General features: G+C 39.6%; 1 protein-coding gene across 2 annotated transcripts in view; it reads left to right on the top strand.

The window, feature by feature from the left end:
* Nucleotides 1-3101: 3101 nt before the first annotated feature.
* The window catches only part of OMA1 (OMA1 zinc metallopeptidase), an 89451-nt gene continuing 75802 nt past the window's right edge, over nt 3102-16750 (top strand). The window contains exons 1-3 of one of the 2 annotated variants that reach the window (XM_059374898.1): nt 3102-3188; nt 11815-12330; nt 15076-15304. In XM_059374898.1, the coding sequence (XP_059230881.1) occupies nt 11834-12330; nt 15076-15304 (726 nt within the window). In that variant the 5' untranslated portion in view covers nt 3102-3188; nt 11815-11833. Of the gene's footprint in view, nt 3189-4794; nt 4862-11814; nt 12331-15075; nt 15305-16750 lie in introns of those variants that run through there. The other variant, XM_059374897.1, reaches the window with a different exon arrangement.

The following is a 16750-nucleotide window of genomic DNA, read 5'->3' as shown; positions in this document are numbered from 1 at the left end:
TATTGAGCTACTGTCTACATCTGGTTTTAAACCGAGCTGAGCTTCACAATTCTTCAGTTACTCTCTCTTTAACTGAGGATTCAGCTTCTGGTACTTCCTCTGGGAGGTGTAGATGAAAGTCTCTCTGTATCCAGGCAGCTTCTACCTCTGGAAAAAACTGAGTTACCCTGGGTTGGGTTCCCTGGAAGCAGCCTCTGAGATAAGTCTCTGTGTGCAGAGTTGTTGGGGATGCGATGGAGGGGTCCTCAGGGACAACACCCACAATTGAGGGGCAGAGGACTGGGCAGAGGGAGAAATGGTGCTTCTCAGCCAATCCTATGGAGAGTTCTGGAAGTGCGGTGACCTTGTAGTGGTGTCCTCAACTGAGGCACAGGGGCTAGGCCTTTGTATCCCCTAAATTAACAAGTCATTGGATGCATGCTATTCCTGGGGAGAAAGCATATTTTGGATGAGGCAGATTATATCAGTCTTTGCCAAGGGAAGTCTCTAGGGAGGAAGGCTGCTGAATTGTCCTAGCAGACTGTTGAGGAATAAAAGAAGGTCCTGAGAGAAATGGGCCTGCTGGAAGGATTTCTTGTGGAGCCAGAAGACCAGACAGATGGGTATGCTCCACGGGAGGTCCAAAGGACAGACCATCCACAATGGCAATGGGAAATGCACTAGTGAGAGAAGTACCAGCATTACGAAGAAGTTCAGAGGGGGTTCTTTTCTGCAGGCCAGGGATGATGGGAAGAGAAGCAGTCATAGAGCCGGGGTTGGTAATATCTTGGTTGGTAATGACAGCATCCTGGGGCCACAGAAGCCAGGTGATGGCCTTCACCACCAGAAGCCTGGAGGCTGTAATTACCAGAAAAACTGCCAAACTAAGAGAGGCTGCGCAGGGAATCAGATCCTCAGGGGCTCTGAAGGTATTTAATAGTATAAGGTGGGCCTAGGGGAAAACTAGATGGGCAGCTAGCAGGGTGCTGCTTAATATCTATAATCAGAAGAAGGCAAGAATGGGGGAGCAGGAGTCTGAAGGTGGTTGCCCTAATAAAAAAAAGTCATGCTTCTTGCTCAGTTCTCAGATCTGAGTCAATCTTTAGACCAAAACCACAGAACCCATCAACTGAAGAGGTGTCTGGGTCTTTAGGAAGGACGCCACAACACAGAAACAAATATCTACTACAATGATTACTCTGTGGACTGTGACCATTTTCATGGCTAGCTGTATGTTGGGGAAAGAGAAACACCCAGAAATTTTGCAGGGTCTGAAAGGATCTCATTAGCCAGAAACCTGAAGTGTTATCATGGTCCCTCTGTAATTACGGGGGTCCGTGGTAAGCAGAGTCCTGAATGATATCTAGCTTATGATGAGTCCATGGGAGCACAGACCCATACACTGGTCTTTCCTCAGTCCCTGAGTATATTATTGGGATGATATATTGAGAGCAAGCTCCACATTAGGTCCTTGGCCTTGAGTACTCATGCTGGGGAAGACCAAGGAAAGCCACTAAAACTGTCCCCTCCCCACCAAGATGAGCTAATAAAGCAAAACCAATATTTCACCCAAGGGGACAGGAGGATGATGGTAGAGATTAATGCCACCATTAAAGATCTAAAGGAGGGGTGCCTGGGTGGCTCAGTGTGTTAAAGCCTCTGCCTTCCGTGATCCTGGGGTCCTGGGATTGGGCCCTGCATTGGGCTCTCTGCTTGGCAGGGGGCCTGCTTCCGCCCCCCCCCCCCCCCGGCTGCCTCTCTGCCTACTTGTGATCTCTGTCTGTCAAATAAATAAATAAAATCTTAGGAAAAAAAAAACCCCTAAAGTATACAGAGTACTTGTCCTGTTATATCTCCATTTAATTTGCCAGTCTGGCCGCTTCAGAAACCAGGAGAACAGTTTATTGACTGTGGACTTAACCATGTAGTTGACCTGATGATAGTCACTGTGCCATCTTGGTGATCTGTCATAATACAGTCCAAAAGGATAGGAACCACCTGGACATCGCAGAGAGCCCCACCCCATCTGTTACACTGATAGCAGTGTGCTCCTCAGGCATGTTGGGCCGGAGATAGCTAGCACATTGCAACCCTTGGTCAGACACATGCCCTTCAGAAAAGCCCATGAAGATTCAGGGACCTGCCACTTCTGTTTTCAGGGAATCAGTGATCAGGGATCTGCCAGGATAGTTCCTTCAAAGTAAAAGGCAAATTAGAAAACACAAATAAGCAAGGCTAAAGAAAATAGTGCCTATAATCTTGTAAAACCTTATAATCCTCTAAAGGTGTCCTTAGTGTTTACATCTTTTAGGATGTTTTTCATCGTGCACAGAATATCAATCTAACAAATATAGAATCATACCACTATCTGATACCGTGTTTATTTCCTTGTTCGCTTGCTCACTGCCTAGATCTCCTCACTGTGTATACAAGCTCCGTGAAAGTCACTTCCTTCTCTTGTTCACTGCTGCACCCCTGGCACCTAGAACACACTTGGTGCTGGATAAGTATTTTTTGGTGGCATAAACCATACATACTAGACGCATTGTTTTGTAGCTAGTTATTTTCAACGAACTTCCAGCTGCTTCAGGTTGTACTTCATTTTTCTTAAAATGTGTCGTTCTGGAAGTCATGTGAAGTCACGTGAAGCAGAGAGCTCTCACTCCAGAGACTACTTTCATCAGTGCAACTTCAAAACCAAGAAACCTTAGTCTTTCGGCAGCCCTCGAGTCTCTTTCCCTTTGGCCGGCCCTGCCTTAGACTCTTTATTTTTTTTTAAATTAAATTTATTTATTTTCAGCATAACAGTATTCATTATTTTTGCACCACACCCAGTGCTCCATGCAATCCGTGCCCTCTATAATACCCACCACCTGGTACCCTGCCTTAGACTCTTGAGCCGTCACAGCCTTGCCTGGATCTTTCTTTAGAAAGATCAAGACCAAACCAGGTTCCAAGGACTCCAGGGAAGACGGGACAGGCAGCCTAGCCGGCAGCCACGTCCCTCCTCCGACCACGCGGGGGCGTTAGAGCGCCTCCATGGGCTCCGGGCCAGTGGCCCGCTAAGGAGACGACTCTGCGGGTGTGGGCGGAGCAAAAGGCGCCCCGGCCGGGACAGGGGGCAGGAAGTGAGGAGGTGGGGCTTCTGCGATGGGGCAGGCGCTTGCGCAAGTCCGGTCGGCGGAGCCTTCGTTTTCGCCACTGCTAGGGTCTGTCCTGGTGGGGACGCGTTTGCCCTTCTTTTACGAGTTGGGCCGGGCCCAAGGGGCGGGGGCAGAGTGCTCGAGTTGGGGGGGAAGAAGGTCTTCGAGGTGGAAGGACTTCGGGGGGGGGGGGACGGGGTGAGGGGGGAGGCTCGTGAGCACCGCAGGGAAGGTTGGGGTGGCGGAGCCTGGGGGGCAGGGACGAAGGGGCGTCCGGCCGGGAGTGGGGAGGGCCGGCGTCTGCGGTCGGGGGAGAGGGGCGAGTGGAGAAGGGGTGCGGGAGAGCCCCGCCTCAGCCGTCCCTCCCGTCCCGGCGTGAAGTGCAGGGACCCCAGGAATCCCAGCCAGCCGGGGAAGAGCAAGTCGGCAGGTGCATGTGGCTTCCGGGAAGCGAACCCTGCCTCTCCCCTCAGCCTTACCTTCTCTTCAGCGGCTGTGTTTGTTTGTTTGTGTAAAGTAGTAGTCTTAACGCAGCCCGGCGTGCCTCTCACGGACACCTTCCCCTGTGGAAAACCGCTCCTAGCCGCCGGAAGCAGCCCGGGAGGCAACCCCTCTCTCCCCTCCTCCCTCTGAAAGCAGAGAGCCTAAAAGTTTTCCTGCCTAAGCCCTGCCACGAAGAAGGGAACATTTCCTGTCGCTGCAGCTCCCCGGAGTTGTGATCCTTCCTTCCTGAAGTCGGCTACGAATGCTGCTCTTGACACGCTTTAAAGAATGTCACTTGCGTGCGTGGACAGGAGCGACGGTGTTGTGGCGCCGTGCGGTCCTCAGTGAGAAACTGGAGTCCGGGCCGATGAGAATCGCTCAGGGGGAGCTCAGGGACTGGCGGGCTCTGGTGACGGCCGCCAGCGCTGTGTAACCCTCGCGAAAATGATGCGGGTCTCTCTGCGGCCTCTCAGCCGTGGGGGCGAAGGGGGGTGCAGCCTGGCATTGGGAAGCTGAAGAACCGAGTCTGTTGCCTTCCAGTTTATTTATTTTTTTTAAAAGTCTTCCATCATGGGTGTACTTTGCTTGAGTGATTATTCTAAAGTACACGTCCTATCTTTGCCAATCTGACAGCTGTTGCCATAGAAACCAGAGAAGAAATAGTCATTTTCAGCAGAGTTGTTAAAACCCGTCTCCCAGGCTTCGGCTGCGGGTGCCAGTGAGGGCTGTCCTTGCTCGCTCTGAGATGGTCCTTGAAGAATTAAGGATCTGACATGTTCGTAGAGGCTAACGATCCAAGTGGTGTGATTTTTTTTTTTTTTCTCACATCATTAATTTAGTAGTCTTAGAAGTTTGCCAGTTATGTTTGTTGACCTGCTACGGTTCTTTGAAGAGGAAGTGTCAACCCTGATTCTTTCTTAGGCTCTGTGTAGTCTAGTGTTGGCTCTTTGAAAACGTATAAATAGATTTCTTCCCCAATCCTTTACCCTTTCTTAAGGATAAACGAGGGATTGCAAAATATCAGGCACTATTTCTGTTCTAAATGACACTTGACTGTCAGTGAAACAGATGATAGTGTTTCTAGTTATGTTCATGTAATGTTTGGGGCTTTTGCTTATATCTTCTGTGTCAAATTTTTTTTTTAAAGATTTCACGCAAGACATGAGAGATGAGCAGGAGTTTGCTTGCGGTAGTCACAGAGCTAAGCAGTGCTATAGATGTGCATAGAAATAGAGACGCGAGCTTTTCTGAAGGGTGTAAGTAAATCGGTGGGTCTAGAGCTTAGGAATGGGCCAGGGAGACCTGGGGTAAGATGCCTGGAGAAATAGTGGGCGGTGGTGTTAGGAGAGGCTTGGTCTTCTATATAGAGGAGTTTATGGAAGCCCATGGAAACCACTGGAAATTACAAAAGTAGTTGCCCTTACTGGTTTTGGGGCTTAAGAGTAATAATACATCCTGTAAAAATTTAAACAGCACAGAAATACATGAGATGAAAATACTAAATCCTTTACATCCACCATTCTGCCACTCAAAATAACCATAATGAATAGTTTGCTGTGTTTTGCTTTAGATTTATTTATATTTATATATACTAGCATATTTCAGCATTGCTATTTCTGTAAGTTGGGCAGAGATTTTTGTTTGCTTTATTTTCTGTGGTATCTCAAAAATCCAGAATGGCATGTGGTATGGCATGTAGGAGGCACTCATTAAATATTTAATGAATGAATAACATCATTCAGACATCAAAAACTGAATGGGGTCTAGTGTAGGATTGTTTGGCCGAGGTGGTTAAAAAGGTTTTTGTTTGTTTGTTTTTTAAGTTCGTTGCCAGCATTTTAAAACTGATAACTTTTCACATTAAACTTGAATTTCTGACTTTTCTTGAAAAGACTGAACTGTGGTAACACTAAGCTCAAGTTCCTTTACACTTGTTGCATCTTCTTTAGGTGGACATGAACCTGCATTTACTTAAGTATGACTTTGCCTGGACCCTACAGACTTGTGCTATTGAGTACAGTAGCCACTAGTCACCTATGGCCATTTTGTTTCAAATGAACTAAAATTGAGTTCATTAAGAATTCTGTTCCTCAGTCACACCAGCCACATTTTGAGTGCTCAGTAGCCATAGGTAGGAGCTACCATATTGAACAACGCAGACACATTTCTATCATTGCAGAAATTTCTGTCATGCAGCACCGGTTTACACAACTGAGTTTGCCATTCCTGATCTACAGAATTTTTGCAAGTAGCATTTGTTGTTATTTTTAAGAATTTTTAAGATTCGTGTCTCTTTTTGCTATTACACAGATCTCCAATTTAAAAAAAATGGCTGCATAGTACTTAACAATGTAGGACTTTATGTGAGTAGTGGGAGTAGGATTCTGTTGTCTGATTTGCATTTTAGAAAGATTGCTTAGTTCTAGTTTGGGGAGGGTGATGAGCTGGAGGGGTAGGAGTTGGTGGTTTAATAGGCAGAGAGAGTGGAGGGTATATAGTAATCCACAATTTAAGGCCACAGAGCCTAGGAAAGGTAGATTGAGATATTAAGGAGGCAGAATTGACATGACTGATTTAATGTGGATTGAGATTTTTTTTTAAAGATTTTATTTATTTGACAGACAGAGATCACAAGTAGGCAGAGAAGCAGGCAGAAGAGAGAGGAAGAAGCAGGCTACCTGCCGAGCAGAGAGCCCGATGCCATGCGGGGCTCTATGCCAGAACCCTAGGATCAAGGCAGAGGCTTTAACCCACTGAGCCACCCAGGCTCCCCTGGATTGAGATCTTTTGTATGGTAGAGTCACTGCAGAGATTATCCAGAACTGATTATCTAGAACTGATTCAGTGTTGAAGATTGGGAGTTCGGCTTTACAAAGTCTAGAAGGAACCCTTAGCTAATTCTAATAAGCAGCATGCGTAATGTCAAAATGTTACCAGCTTGTATAGGTGTAATTTACACCGTGTAACTTCTTAAGTCAGAGATCACTTATTTACAAGATACGGAAACTCTTTGAAGAAAGGGAATTGGTTTTGGAAGAAAGTAAAAGCTCATGAAGCTCAGTTAAATTTAGAAGTACAGTGGGCTCTTGGGAAAAGGATGGTTTGAATCTTGCCCCCCACCCCGCTTTTCTTCTCCCTGAGACTTCATGACCTTTTCCTTTCCTCGCATTGATTCCATTGTCCTTCCTGTTGATCTGTTTCTTTTGTAAAGGTTTTTGTTTGCAGTTCTTGCTTGCATATTGCTTTGTGTTGCCATAGCACCAACTATAACTCAGGTTATACATGCCTTTACTCCTTTGCCTGATACTGCCTCACCAAAAGTCTTTTCTGTGTTGTATATCCACTCCTGGTTCTGAAGCCAGTGGCAGGGGTCTCTGGGAAAGATTGAAAGTCCAGCCCTGTCCCTTAAGTTGAGGCTGTAGGATGCCATTATAAAGGGAGTGTGATCAGGCAAGTGTCTGAAGCTTATCTCATATAGTAAAGGATCTAAGAATGTGAGTTTGTGTTGTTTTTGCAGTTTGACTTCTAGCAAATTTTTAAACCTTAAGTATATTTTCCCATTTGAAACACTTTTTCTCCATCTGCCCATACTCTTCTGCTACTCATGGATATCCTTTCTTTTTTAAAAATTCATATAATGCGTGGTACTTAATGAGGAACTATGTCTTAATATCCCTTAATAGTCTTGCTTAGATACATTTTCCCCCTCAACTCCATAACATCCATGAAGGCAGGGACTGGATTTTATGCTGCATCTGTAACTCACAAACTACCTAGCTGATGAAGAACCTTACTAGCTACTCAAATACTAATTTTGAAATTATTTTTAAGCTTCATTTATTTTACTACATTCTGCTTGGTTCAAAAAAAACAAAACAAAACTTGGAAAGTATCTTGTTAATAACATCAGATTATTATGTATCAAGTCTGGACTCATTTAAAATGGATAGTGACTCCACAAGGTTTACTTGGAGTTGATGTTTACTTAGCATGCCCTTTATTCACATGATATGTTAATAATTCAAGGTTGGAATATATAAAGTATATAAGAATTTTGAGTGACTTTCAAATAGCTTGATATATAGGTAATATGGCCTATTAAAACCGATATTCTGAAGCATCTTTCTAAATAATATTGTATTAGTCTAGTTCGAGTTAGATTTACATATTTTCCTCCAACCTTTATTGTGAGGATTTTGAAACAGAAAAATTGAAAAAGATTTTAATGAACACATCTATAAACATGACTTAGATACGATTGTTAATATTTTACTGCATTGGCTTTATGTTGCGTACGTGTGTGTGGCTTTTTGTTACATAATTTGAAATGATGAATTTTATTGATCATAAATAGCTACTTCAGCAAGTACTAAGTCAGGTGTAAGATATTCACTTACATAACCACATCACTATCATCTAATAAGCAGTACTTACCTAAAATAACCTAAAAGCAAATCCATGTGTAAATTCCCCCAAGAGTCCCAGTTACCTCCTAAAGCTGTTTTTTTTTTCTTTCACGCTAACTTCTAATCAGAGTTCACACATTGCATTTTATTGTTGTCTCTTTTTAATATCTTTTGAAAAATAGTTTAATTGATATGTGATTGATATAAAATAAATTGTACATAGTTAAGCTGTATAGTATAGGTTTTGGCCTGTGTGTAAAGCTGTGAAGCTAACACCACAGTAAAAATAGTGAACATATTTGTTATCTCCAAAACTTTATAATCTCTTTCCTGATTTTTACCTTCCTATCCTCAGGCAATCATTGATCTCTTTGAAATATAAATTATTTTGTATTTTTTACAGTTAATATTATAGAGCTGGAATCATAGAGTATGCACTTTTTTGGAGGGTGTAGGGTCTGGCTCTATCACTTGATAGTATATAGAGATAAAATTGTTTTTGTATATTGCTTTTGTATCCTGCCCCCTAACTAAATTCATTATGATATCTTTGGATTTTTCTTAAAATTTATTTTGTTTTTTTTTTGAAAGATTTTATTTATTTGTTTGTCAGACAGAGATCACAAGTAGGCAGAGAGGCAGGCAGAGAGAGGAAGGGAAGCAGGCTTCGCTCCAGGCAGAGAGCCCCATGTGGGGCTCCATCCCAGGACCCTAGGATCATGACCTGAGCCAAAGGCAGAGGCCTCAACCCACTGAGCCACCCAGGCACCCCTATCTTTGGATTTTAAAAATAGATGATCATGTTACATAGGCCTAAAGGCCATTTAGCTTATATGTTGCTTGTCTGTGTGCCATTTATTTAATTAGACATTTATTCATTCTATCGTGTTGACTAGGATCTCCAGTACAATGTTGAATTTAAGTGGTAACTGTGAGCATCCTTGACTCAGTACTGATCTTAGGAAGAAAATATAGTCTTTCTCCAATAAATATGCTGTTGGTTATAGTTTTCTATAGGTGTCATAGTTTACTGAGTTTTTTTTTTAAATCAGGGTTGGATGTGGGATTTTATCAAATGCTTTTTCTAGGGCACCCTGGTGGCTCAGTCAGTTAAGTGTCTGCCTCAGCTCAGGTCATGGTTCTGGGGTCCTGGGGTGAAGTGCTGCGTTGTGCTTCTTGCTCAGTGGGCAGTGTACTTCTGCCTCTGCTTTTGGCTCCCCCTGCTTGTGCTCTCTTTCTCTCTCCCTCTGACAAATAAATAAATAAAATCTTTTAAGAAAAAGCTTTTTCTTTATCGAGATGATCATGTAGTGTTTCTTTTTCAGTAAATAGGGTGGATTAGATTGCTTTATGAATTTTTATTCAAATTCAAAATTACATTCCTGGGACACATCTCAGCTGGTTATGAAGTATTCTTTTTATATATTGTTGAATTCGATTTTCTAAAATGCTGTTTTGTATCTATGTTCATGAGAGATATTACTCTATAGTCTTGTAATTTTTTTCTGGCTTTAGTATCACAGTAATGCAGATCTTATGGAATAAAATATAAACTATTAATTTCTTTTAAATTTCCTGGAAGAGTTTTAATAGAATTTTTATTAATTCTTTCTTAAATGTTTGGTAGAATTGCCCAGTGAAGATATTTGGGCTAGAAGCTATCTTTGCAGGAAGGTTTTTAACTACAAGTTCAATTTAAAAAAATAAACGTAAGGCTTTTCAGATATATCCATTTCTTTCTGAATTAGCTTTGGTAGTTTGTGTTTGTCAGGACATTGGTCCATTTCATCAAAGTTATGAAATTTAAATTTTTCTCTTCCACTGGTTTTAAGAAATTTGATTAGGATATGTTTCTAAGTAAGTTTCCTTTGTGTTTATTATGTGTATGGCTTTTTAAATTTCGTAGATTTGTGGGTTTACAGTTTTCATGAAATTTGGAAAATGTTGGCCATTATTTTTCTAAGTTTTTCTTTTTCTCTCTCTCTTTCTTCCTTCCTTCCTTCCTTCCTTGCTTCCTCTCTCCCTCTTTCTTTCTTTCTTTCTTTCTTCCTGTCTGTCTGTCTATCTATCTATCTATCTATCTATATCTATCACCATCCCTCCCCTCTTCTCAGGGACTCCAGTTATACATATATTAGGCCACTCAACTTATCCTACATCTTCCTGATGCTCTGTCCCTTTTTTTACCCCCTTGGTTTTTTATTTTCGTTTTCTTGGTCCCTATTGATATGTCAAGTTCACAAGTCTTTATTTCATTGTACAATATCTAATCTGCTGTTAGTGTCATTTTCATTGAAGGCAATGTACTTTTCTTGTCTTGATGTTCTTTGTAGGTCTTTTAAAAAAACATATTCCATGTTTCTGCATAACATTCTCAGATTTTCCTTTAAGATCCTAAACACATAGGATATGGTTGCAATAACTACTTTAATATCCTTATCAATCAATGCTGTTGTTCATGTTATTTAGGACTGAGTTTTTATTAATATTTAATTAATATTAATAAATTAATAAATCAATATTTAATTAATATCCTAATTATAGTTCACATATCCTGCATCTTGGCTGCTGGTAATTTTTAATTATGAATTTTACCTTATTAGTGGTGGATATTTTTATATTCTTTTAACTGTTTTTAAGCTTTTTTCTAGAATGTGGTTAAGTTCTTTGAAAACAGTTTGATCTTTTTTAGTCTTGCTTTTAATCTTCGTTGGGTACGGCTAGTATTGCTTTTAATCTTGGTTGGGTATGCCAGAGTAGCTTTTAGTCTAGGACTAATTGTTCTCTAGTGGGGCAAAACCCTTCTGAGTACTCTACCCAATGCCCCGTGAATTTAGAGGTTTTCCATTTTGAAGGGTAGAAATAGGCACTCTTGTCTGCCCTCCACGGGCCCTGGATGTTACTCCACTAATCCTGTCAAGTGATTCTTTCCCATCTTTAGGGACTTTCTTCACATGAATGCCCTGTTTAGAACTCATTTGAGGACACCAAGCAGATTTCCCTGCCTAACACCTTCTGGAATTCTTTCTCTGCACAGTTGTGTCTTTTCTTGTACTCTGCTCTGCAGGGTCTTTTTTCTGTGGCCTACTTGAACTCCCAACTTCATGTCTCCAATTTAGGAACATTGTTGGGCTGTGCTAGGTTTCCCCTATCTACACAGTGGCCTGGAAATTCTCTAGGTAGGAAGGTGGGGCAATTGTAGGGCTCATCACATTTGTTTCCCATCTCTCAGGGGTCACTGGTCTTCATTGCCTGATGTCCAGTGTGTTGAAACCATTGTTTTATTTATTCTGTTTTTTCATTTGCTTTCTGGGAGGATAAGTTTAGCTTATCTTATTCCATCTTGACCCTAGTCAGTAGTATGAGGATTATATTTGAAAGGATCAGATTGTATTTTAAAAAATACATTTTTAAACTTTGATTTTACTGTTCCATTACATGCTTTTCCCTTTACTTACTGCCGTTGCTAAACCTACTGTTATTTTTGCTTAATTTATTTTGTATTTCCCAATAATTTAACTGTTAAAATAAAAAGATTTCCCCCAGCTGAAACTAAAAAATGAAAAGGAGAAAAAAAATACAAATTTCTAAGGATGTGTTGTAGAGGGGAAAAAAAAAGTGAGTAAAAGCTGTTTGGTTTGTATTGCATGGGCGTGGTGGTAGAAACCCAAGGTATTTCAGTCTGAAATATGTCAGGGGAAGAACAATTGACACACCTATTTCTTAAGAGTTATGTTCCCAGTTTTGTAAATACATATTTTCCAGAGATATTTTAAACTTATTTTTGTGTGTGTGTGTTCCAGATAATCAAGGAGAAGAAAGATGAACTTAATCTATGGACTGCAGTCTACTACTAGAAACTGTGTTTTCTTCCGATTTCATTTGCTGGCCCACTGGAGAAGATCTAACACACGAGCTGTAACCTCATCAGACTGCCATCAAGTACAAATTAATCATATAGTTAATAAGTATCAGGGTCTGGGAGTAAATCAGTATGATAGGTTGACTTTTCTGCCTGAAAATTTTTCTTTCTCTAAGACCTTCAGTAATGAAAGACCAGGATGCCCCTTGAGCATGAGATATAAGGAAATTGGGATGGTTACCCCAAAATGTACTGTGTGGAATGACTCTTCAAGACAACTACAGATAAAAGAAGTTACAGGAGTTCCTTCTCTTTCACTATTGCATCCTCTGAACTGTCTTCATGAAAGAGACATCAGGAGTTTCCACACTTCACCTCAGTTTCAAGCTGCTCCGGTTCCTCTCTTGTTGATAATTCTCAAGCCAGTGCAGAAACTATTTGCAATCATTGTAGGCAGGTAAAAAAACTTAAAAAAAACTTTTATATTACAATGTATTTATAAAACTGTGCTTTTAACTAGATTTCCCACCTATATTTAGCTCAAAATTCAGTTTCTAAACAGATGGTTCTACCCCATTTTGTTAAGTATGATTTAGTAATTTTGAAATGATTTACTGCATATTATTTTTTTATGATTTTATTTATTTATTTACTTGGGAGAGAGAGAGAGACAGACAGACAGACAGACAGAAGGGGGAGGGGCAGAGGGAAAGGATGAGAATCCTAAGTAAACTTTGCACTGAGCACAGAGCCTGAGATCTCTGAGCTTTACAGTCCTGAGATCATGACCTGAGCCGAAATCAAGAGTTGAATGCTTAACCAACTGAGCCACCCAGGTGCCCCAATTTACTGCATATTATAGTATAAAAATATGATCTTTAAAAAATTACCTTATATAGATGCTTTTTAAAAGATCTTATGTTTGTGATTACAAGAATGAGAAATGTTGGTTATAGCTTGTAATAAGAGCAGTACTTACAAACATATGTGTTTAGTTTACAGAATCTGAGGCAGTGGGTCATGAAACTGAAGAACTTTACTTATTTAAGAATGGGCTTATTCCTAGCCAGGTTAATGCTTAACTAGCATTTATTTTTTCTATTCTATTTTTCTAGGCAATATTTTTCTATTCTATTTCCAACATATCTTTGTTATTTTCTCTTGGGTAGTCCTTCATAATAATTATGTTTTTACAGTTAATAGTATCTTATATTTAATTTAGAACCCCCCCATAAATAATCTTGTTTTGTCTTATTTGCCCCATTTATTAAAGAAAGGTAAAGTCAAACATTGTCTCCTCATAAAGCTTTCTGACATTTGATGATTGTGAAGGCCCTTCTAGCCCTCCTACTCCCATACTAACTAAACCAATTTTCTTTCTATCAGAAATTGAAAACTTCTATTCTCTTAATATATTGTGTTCCTTATGATTTGACACTGGCACCCAGAAAAAAATACATTTGTGGTAGCTGTTGATGTAAGTAACGGCTGTGAGAGAAAACCAGAGCTAGACAATAGTTAAAGCAGTAAATACAGATTTTATGCAGGACTTTTGCAGTAGAGGAAGAGAGACCTAAGTATGGAACCAGAGTTAATTTTGAATACAGCATGGGCAAGAGGGAATTTATAGAGTTAATTTTGAATACAGCATGAGCAAGTGGGAATTTATAGCCAAGGAGCAGGGTGAGGTTTGGTGGATGAAAAATTGCTAGGAGGAATCATTAGGAATAAGGGGGAATTCTCTCTAACATGACCCTACCAAGCTTCTTGCTGAAGACAGGTAAGGGTGATCAGATATCACTTGGGGGCTGGTGAATGATGATGAACCTAATCAGATACTGAGGGTGATCAGATACGGAGGATGGGGGATTCTGGGTAAACTGATTTAGCAGGACTCTTGCTGAAACTGGACAATGGAGAGAGAAATACAGAAGTCCAAAGGTGAGGCCTTGTTGAAAAAAGCCTGAGTAGAGTCTGGTGGAAGAGAGAATCTTTGTCACAGCTCAGCCCAGGTTCTTAGGCCAATGGCTCTTTATCGTCCTTTTTAATCATTATTTTTAACTTTTTGTTTTTGTTACTATTATAACAACATTTTCTTTTAAGCTGTGTTTTCATAATTTTAAGCAAAAAATACTAAGTCATATAAAGTTTAAGTAGGAAATAAGTCTGGCCTAAGTTTCTTCAGGTTGAAACACTTTGAGGCATTTTAGGTGTGTCACTTAATAAAATTAAGATAACTTGAAGTTATTTTATAAGACGAATTGTGTCAAGAGAATAATGTATTTATCTTAAATTTTTGTTAGGATTTCACAGATGACCTTACAAGGGCAAATTTTGCCCCGGTGTTGAGAACATTGCTTATCAAAATGTCTGTGAACCCCAGTAAACAACAGAGAGTATTGTTGCCTGGTAGAAAGTAGACCTCCTCCTGTGTTAACCATACCGTCTCTCATTTCTTTATTTATAGTGTTTAAGCCCTTATTACTTCTCCTTTGTCATGTTCTTGAGGGGTAGTGGACTTTTTTCTGGTGAGCAAGACTTACATCTGAAATCAGTCCTGAGGTAGTTTCCCTTATACCTTGCTGAAGTACTGGCAGATAGTAGTAGTGCCAGAAGTCTCATGAGCAGTGCGGAGGATCATGGTTAAAGGAACAGATTATTGTTACCATAATCTACTCAGATGTTTATGGGGGCAGTTCATCCCTACTCAGTGGTTAAGTGCTCAGACTCTGGGATCACATTGTCCTCCTTGCCTAGTTTGCCCTTATCCCTTCTGCAACCTTGGGCAAGTTGCTTCACTTCTCTCTCTGTCTCAGTTTTCTTTTGTCTAACGGGGTTATTGTGAAGGTTAAATTAGATGACATATGTGTAACAATTCGAATAGTGATTTGCATGTGGTAAACAGTCAATAAAAATTAATCAAGTTGTGTAAAATAGATACTCACTTAATGTTCACCTTTAAAATAACTGAAGAAGAAAATGTGTGTAATGAACATTAGAATTTTTAATTATAGTTCTATATAACTGATTACGTGTTTATCATTTAACTAAGAATTTTATAAATTGAAAAAAATTAATCTATACAGAGAAATATATCAGAAAAATTCAAGTGTTTGAAGACATAAAATCCCAGCATAAGATTAAATTTTGGTGATATGTGCTGATACTCTTCTCAGGACTTTGAATTTTCTTTTTACTCTAGGGGCATAAGGAAATGGTGGCAGGCACTTCCTCCTAACAAGAAGGAACTATTTAAAGAAAGTTTAAGAAAGAATAAATGGAAGTTACTCCTATGTTTCAGTAGTTTTGGATTGCTGTTTGTAGCGTTTTATTTTACTCACCTGGAAGTGAGTCCTGTCACGGGAAGGAGGAAGCTACTATTATTGGGGAAGGAACATTTCAGACTTTTATCAGAACTGGAATATGAAGCAGTAAGTATTAAGAATTGTTTGTAATTAGATGGCTTAATATAATACTCAAAGCAGGAAAGTTTCTTCAGATGAAAGATGCACTACTTTTTAATGTTGATCTTTGATAGAAAATTAGCATTTTCCCAAAAGGCCCCCAACTTTTTGTACTTAGTATTCCTACTGCCTCCATTGCTTTTCTTCTCACTCACCCAGCTAACTCTTGCTCATCACATGTCACCTTAAATGTCACTTTCTCAGGAAAGCCTCCCTTGATTATCCAGGCTGGGTTACGCAGGTTGGCTACTTTAGGCTCTAGGGGTATCCTTCATCCAGACTAAATTATGAATGAGCTCATTTGTATTTGTGTCCAGTGCTTGGCTCTATTGTGGTCCAGTCTCCTACTTTTGTTTTCTCTTTGCATACTGTACTGTCCCCTTAAATCACTTATCATGAGGGTAACATAATTATTTGCATAATTATTTATTTGCTGATCTATCTCCTTTGTTAGCCTAAGCTCTGTGGGAACACAGACCCTGTCTGTTTCATCATTTTTATCTTAAGTACTAGCACAGTGTACAAAGTAATGCTTAGTATACACATATTTTAGATAAGTAAGTATGTAATAGAATTTTGTACCTTGAAAGTAATCTAGAATAGGATTTTTTTTCTGAAATATCATTTCTGGCAATTTATTATATTTTTTGGATGCAAAATAAAGTTGGAATTCAGAAGCCTTAACTCCTTAGCAAGTATGAGATAAGTTAAGCATTTTATACCACTAGAGAGTTTCTTGAGGACAGATCCTCTTTTTCCAGTTCTTAGCACACATATATAGCATATACTCAGTAATTTTTGAATTAAAGTCTCATAGTCTTATTTGACAGTTTTGGCATGGCTGAATCTTTGTGGCTTTTTATTTCAATGAATCTTCTGAGTTTGTCAGTGGAAAGTTACCATTAAAAAAGAAATAACAATTTTTTTCACTAAAAAGGTTGTTCCTAGTAAAGATAAGATGGATCTCTTCTAGTAGAATTTATACAGAGATTGGAGGTGTTTCTTAAAATGCAGGTGTCTTACCTGAAGCAAGTTTGAGGAAAATGTTCTGGAAAGATTGATGCAGGCCTAGTGTTAAATTAGTATGTCTTCTACCATTCATATCACTTAGACGCTTTAAAAAATTATGTGTTCATATATATCCTTTTTTTCACAAATGTAATAACCTGCTTGATATGAAAATTGAATCACATGTTCTTATAGAGATATTATAAAGTGCTGTTATTATGTATAATTTTGCCTACTTCAGAAGTATAGTAATATTTTTTGTTTCAGTTTACACTGGTGACTTGTGCTTTCTAAAAATGCTGTTGATACTAAAGACTATTTAGATTCTAGTACTACAGAAACATCTATTTTTAATATATCTCAGGGAAGGTTATAAACTTTTTGCTCCATATGTGAAAGAAGTTA

The sequence above is a fragment of the Mustela nigripes genome, chromosome 14 (genome assembly GCF_022355385.1).
Source record: "Mustela nigripes isolate SB6536 chromosome 14, MUSNIG.SB6536, whole genome shotgun sequence".
Lineage (NCBI taxonomy): Eukaryota > Metazoa > Chordata > Mammalia > Carnivora > Mustelidae > Mustela > Mustela nigripes.
The sequence above is the reverse complement of the archived record's forward strand: the minus strand, read 5'-3'. Positions and strand labels throughout refer to the sequence as shown.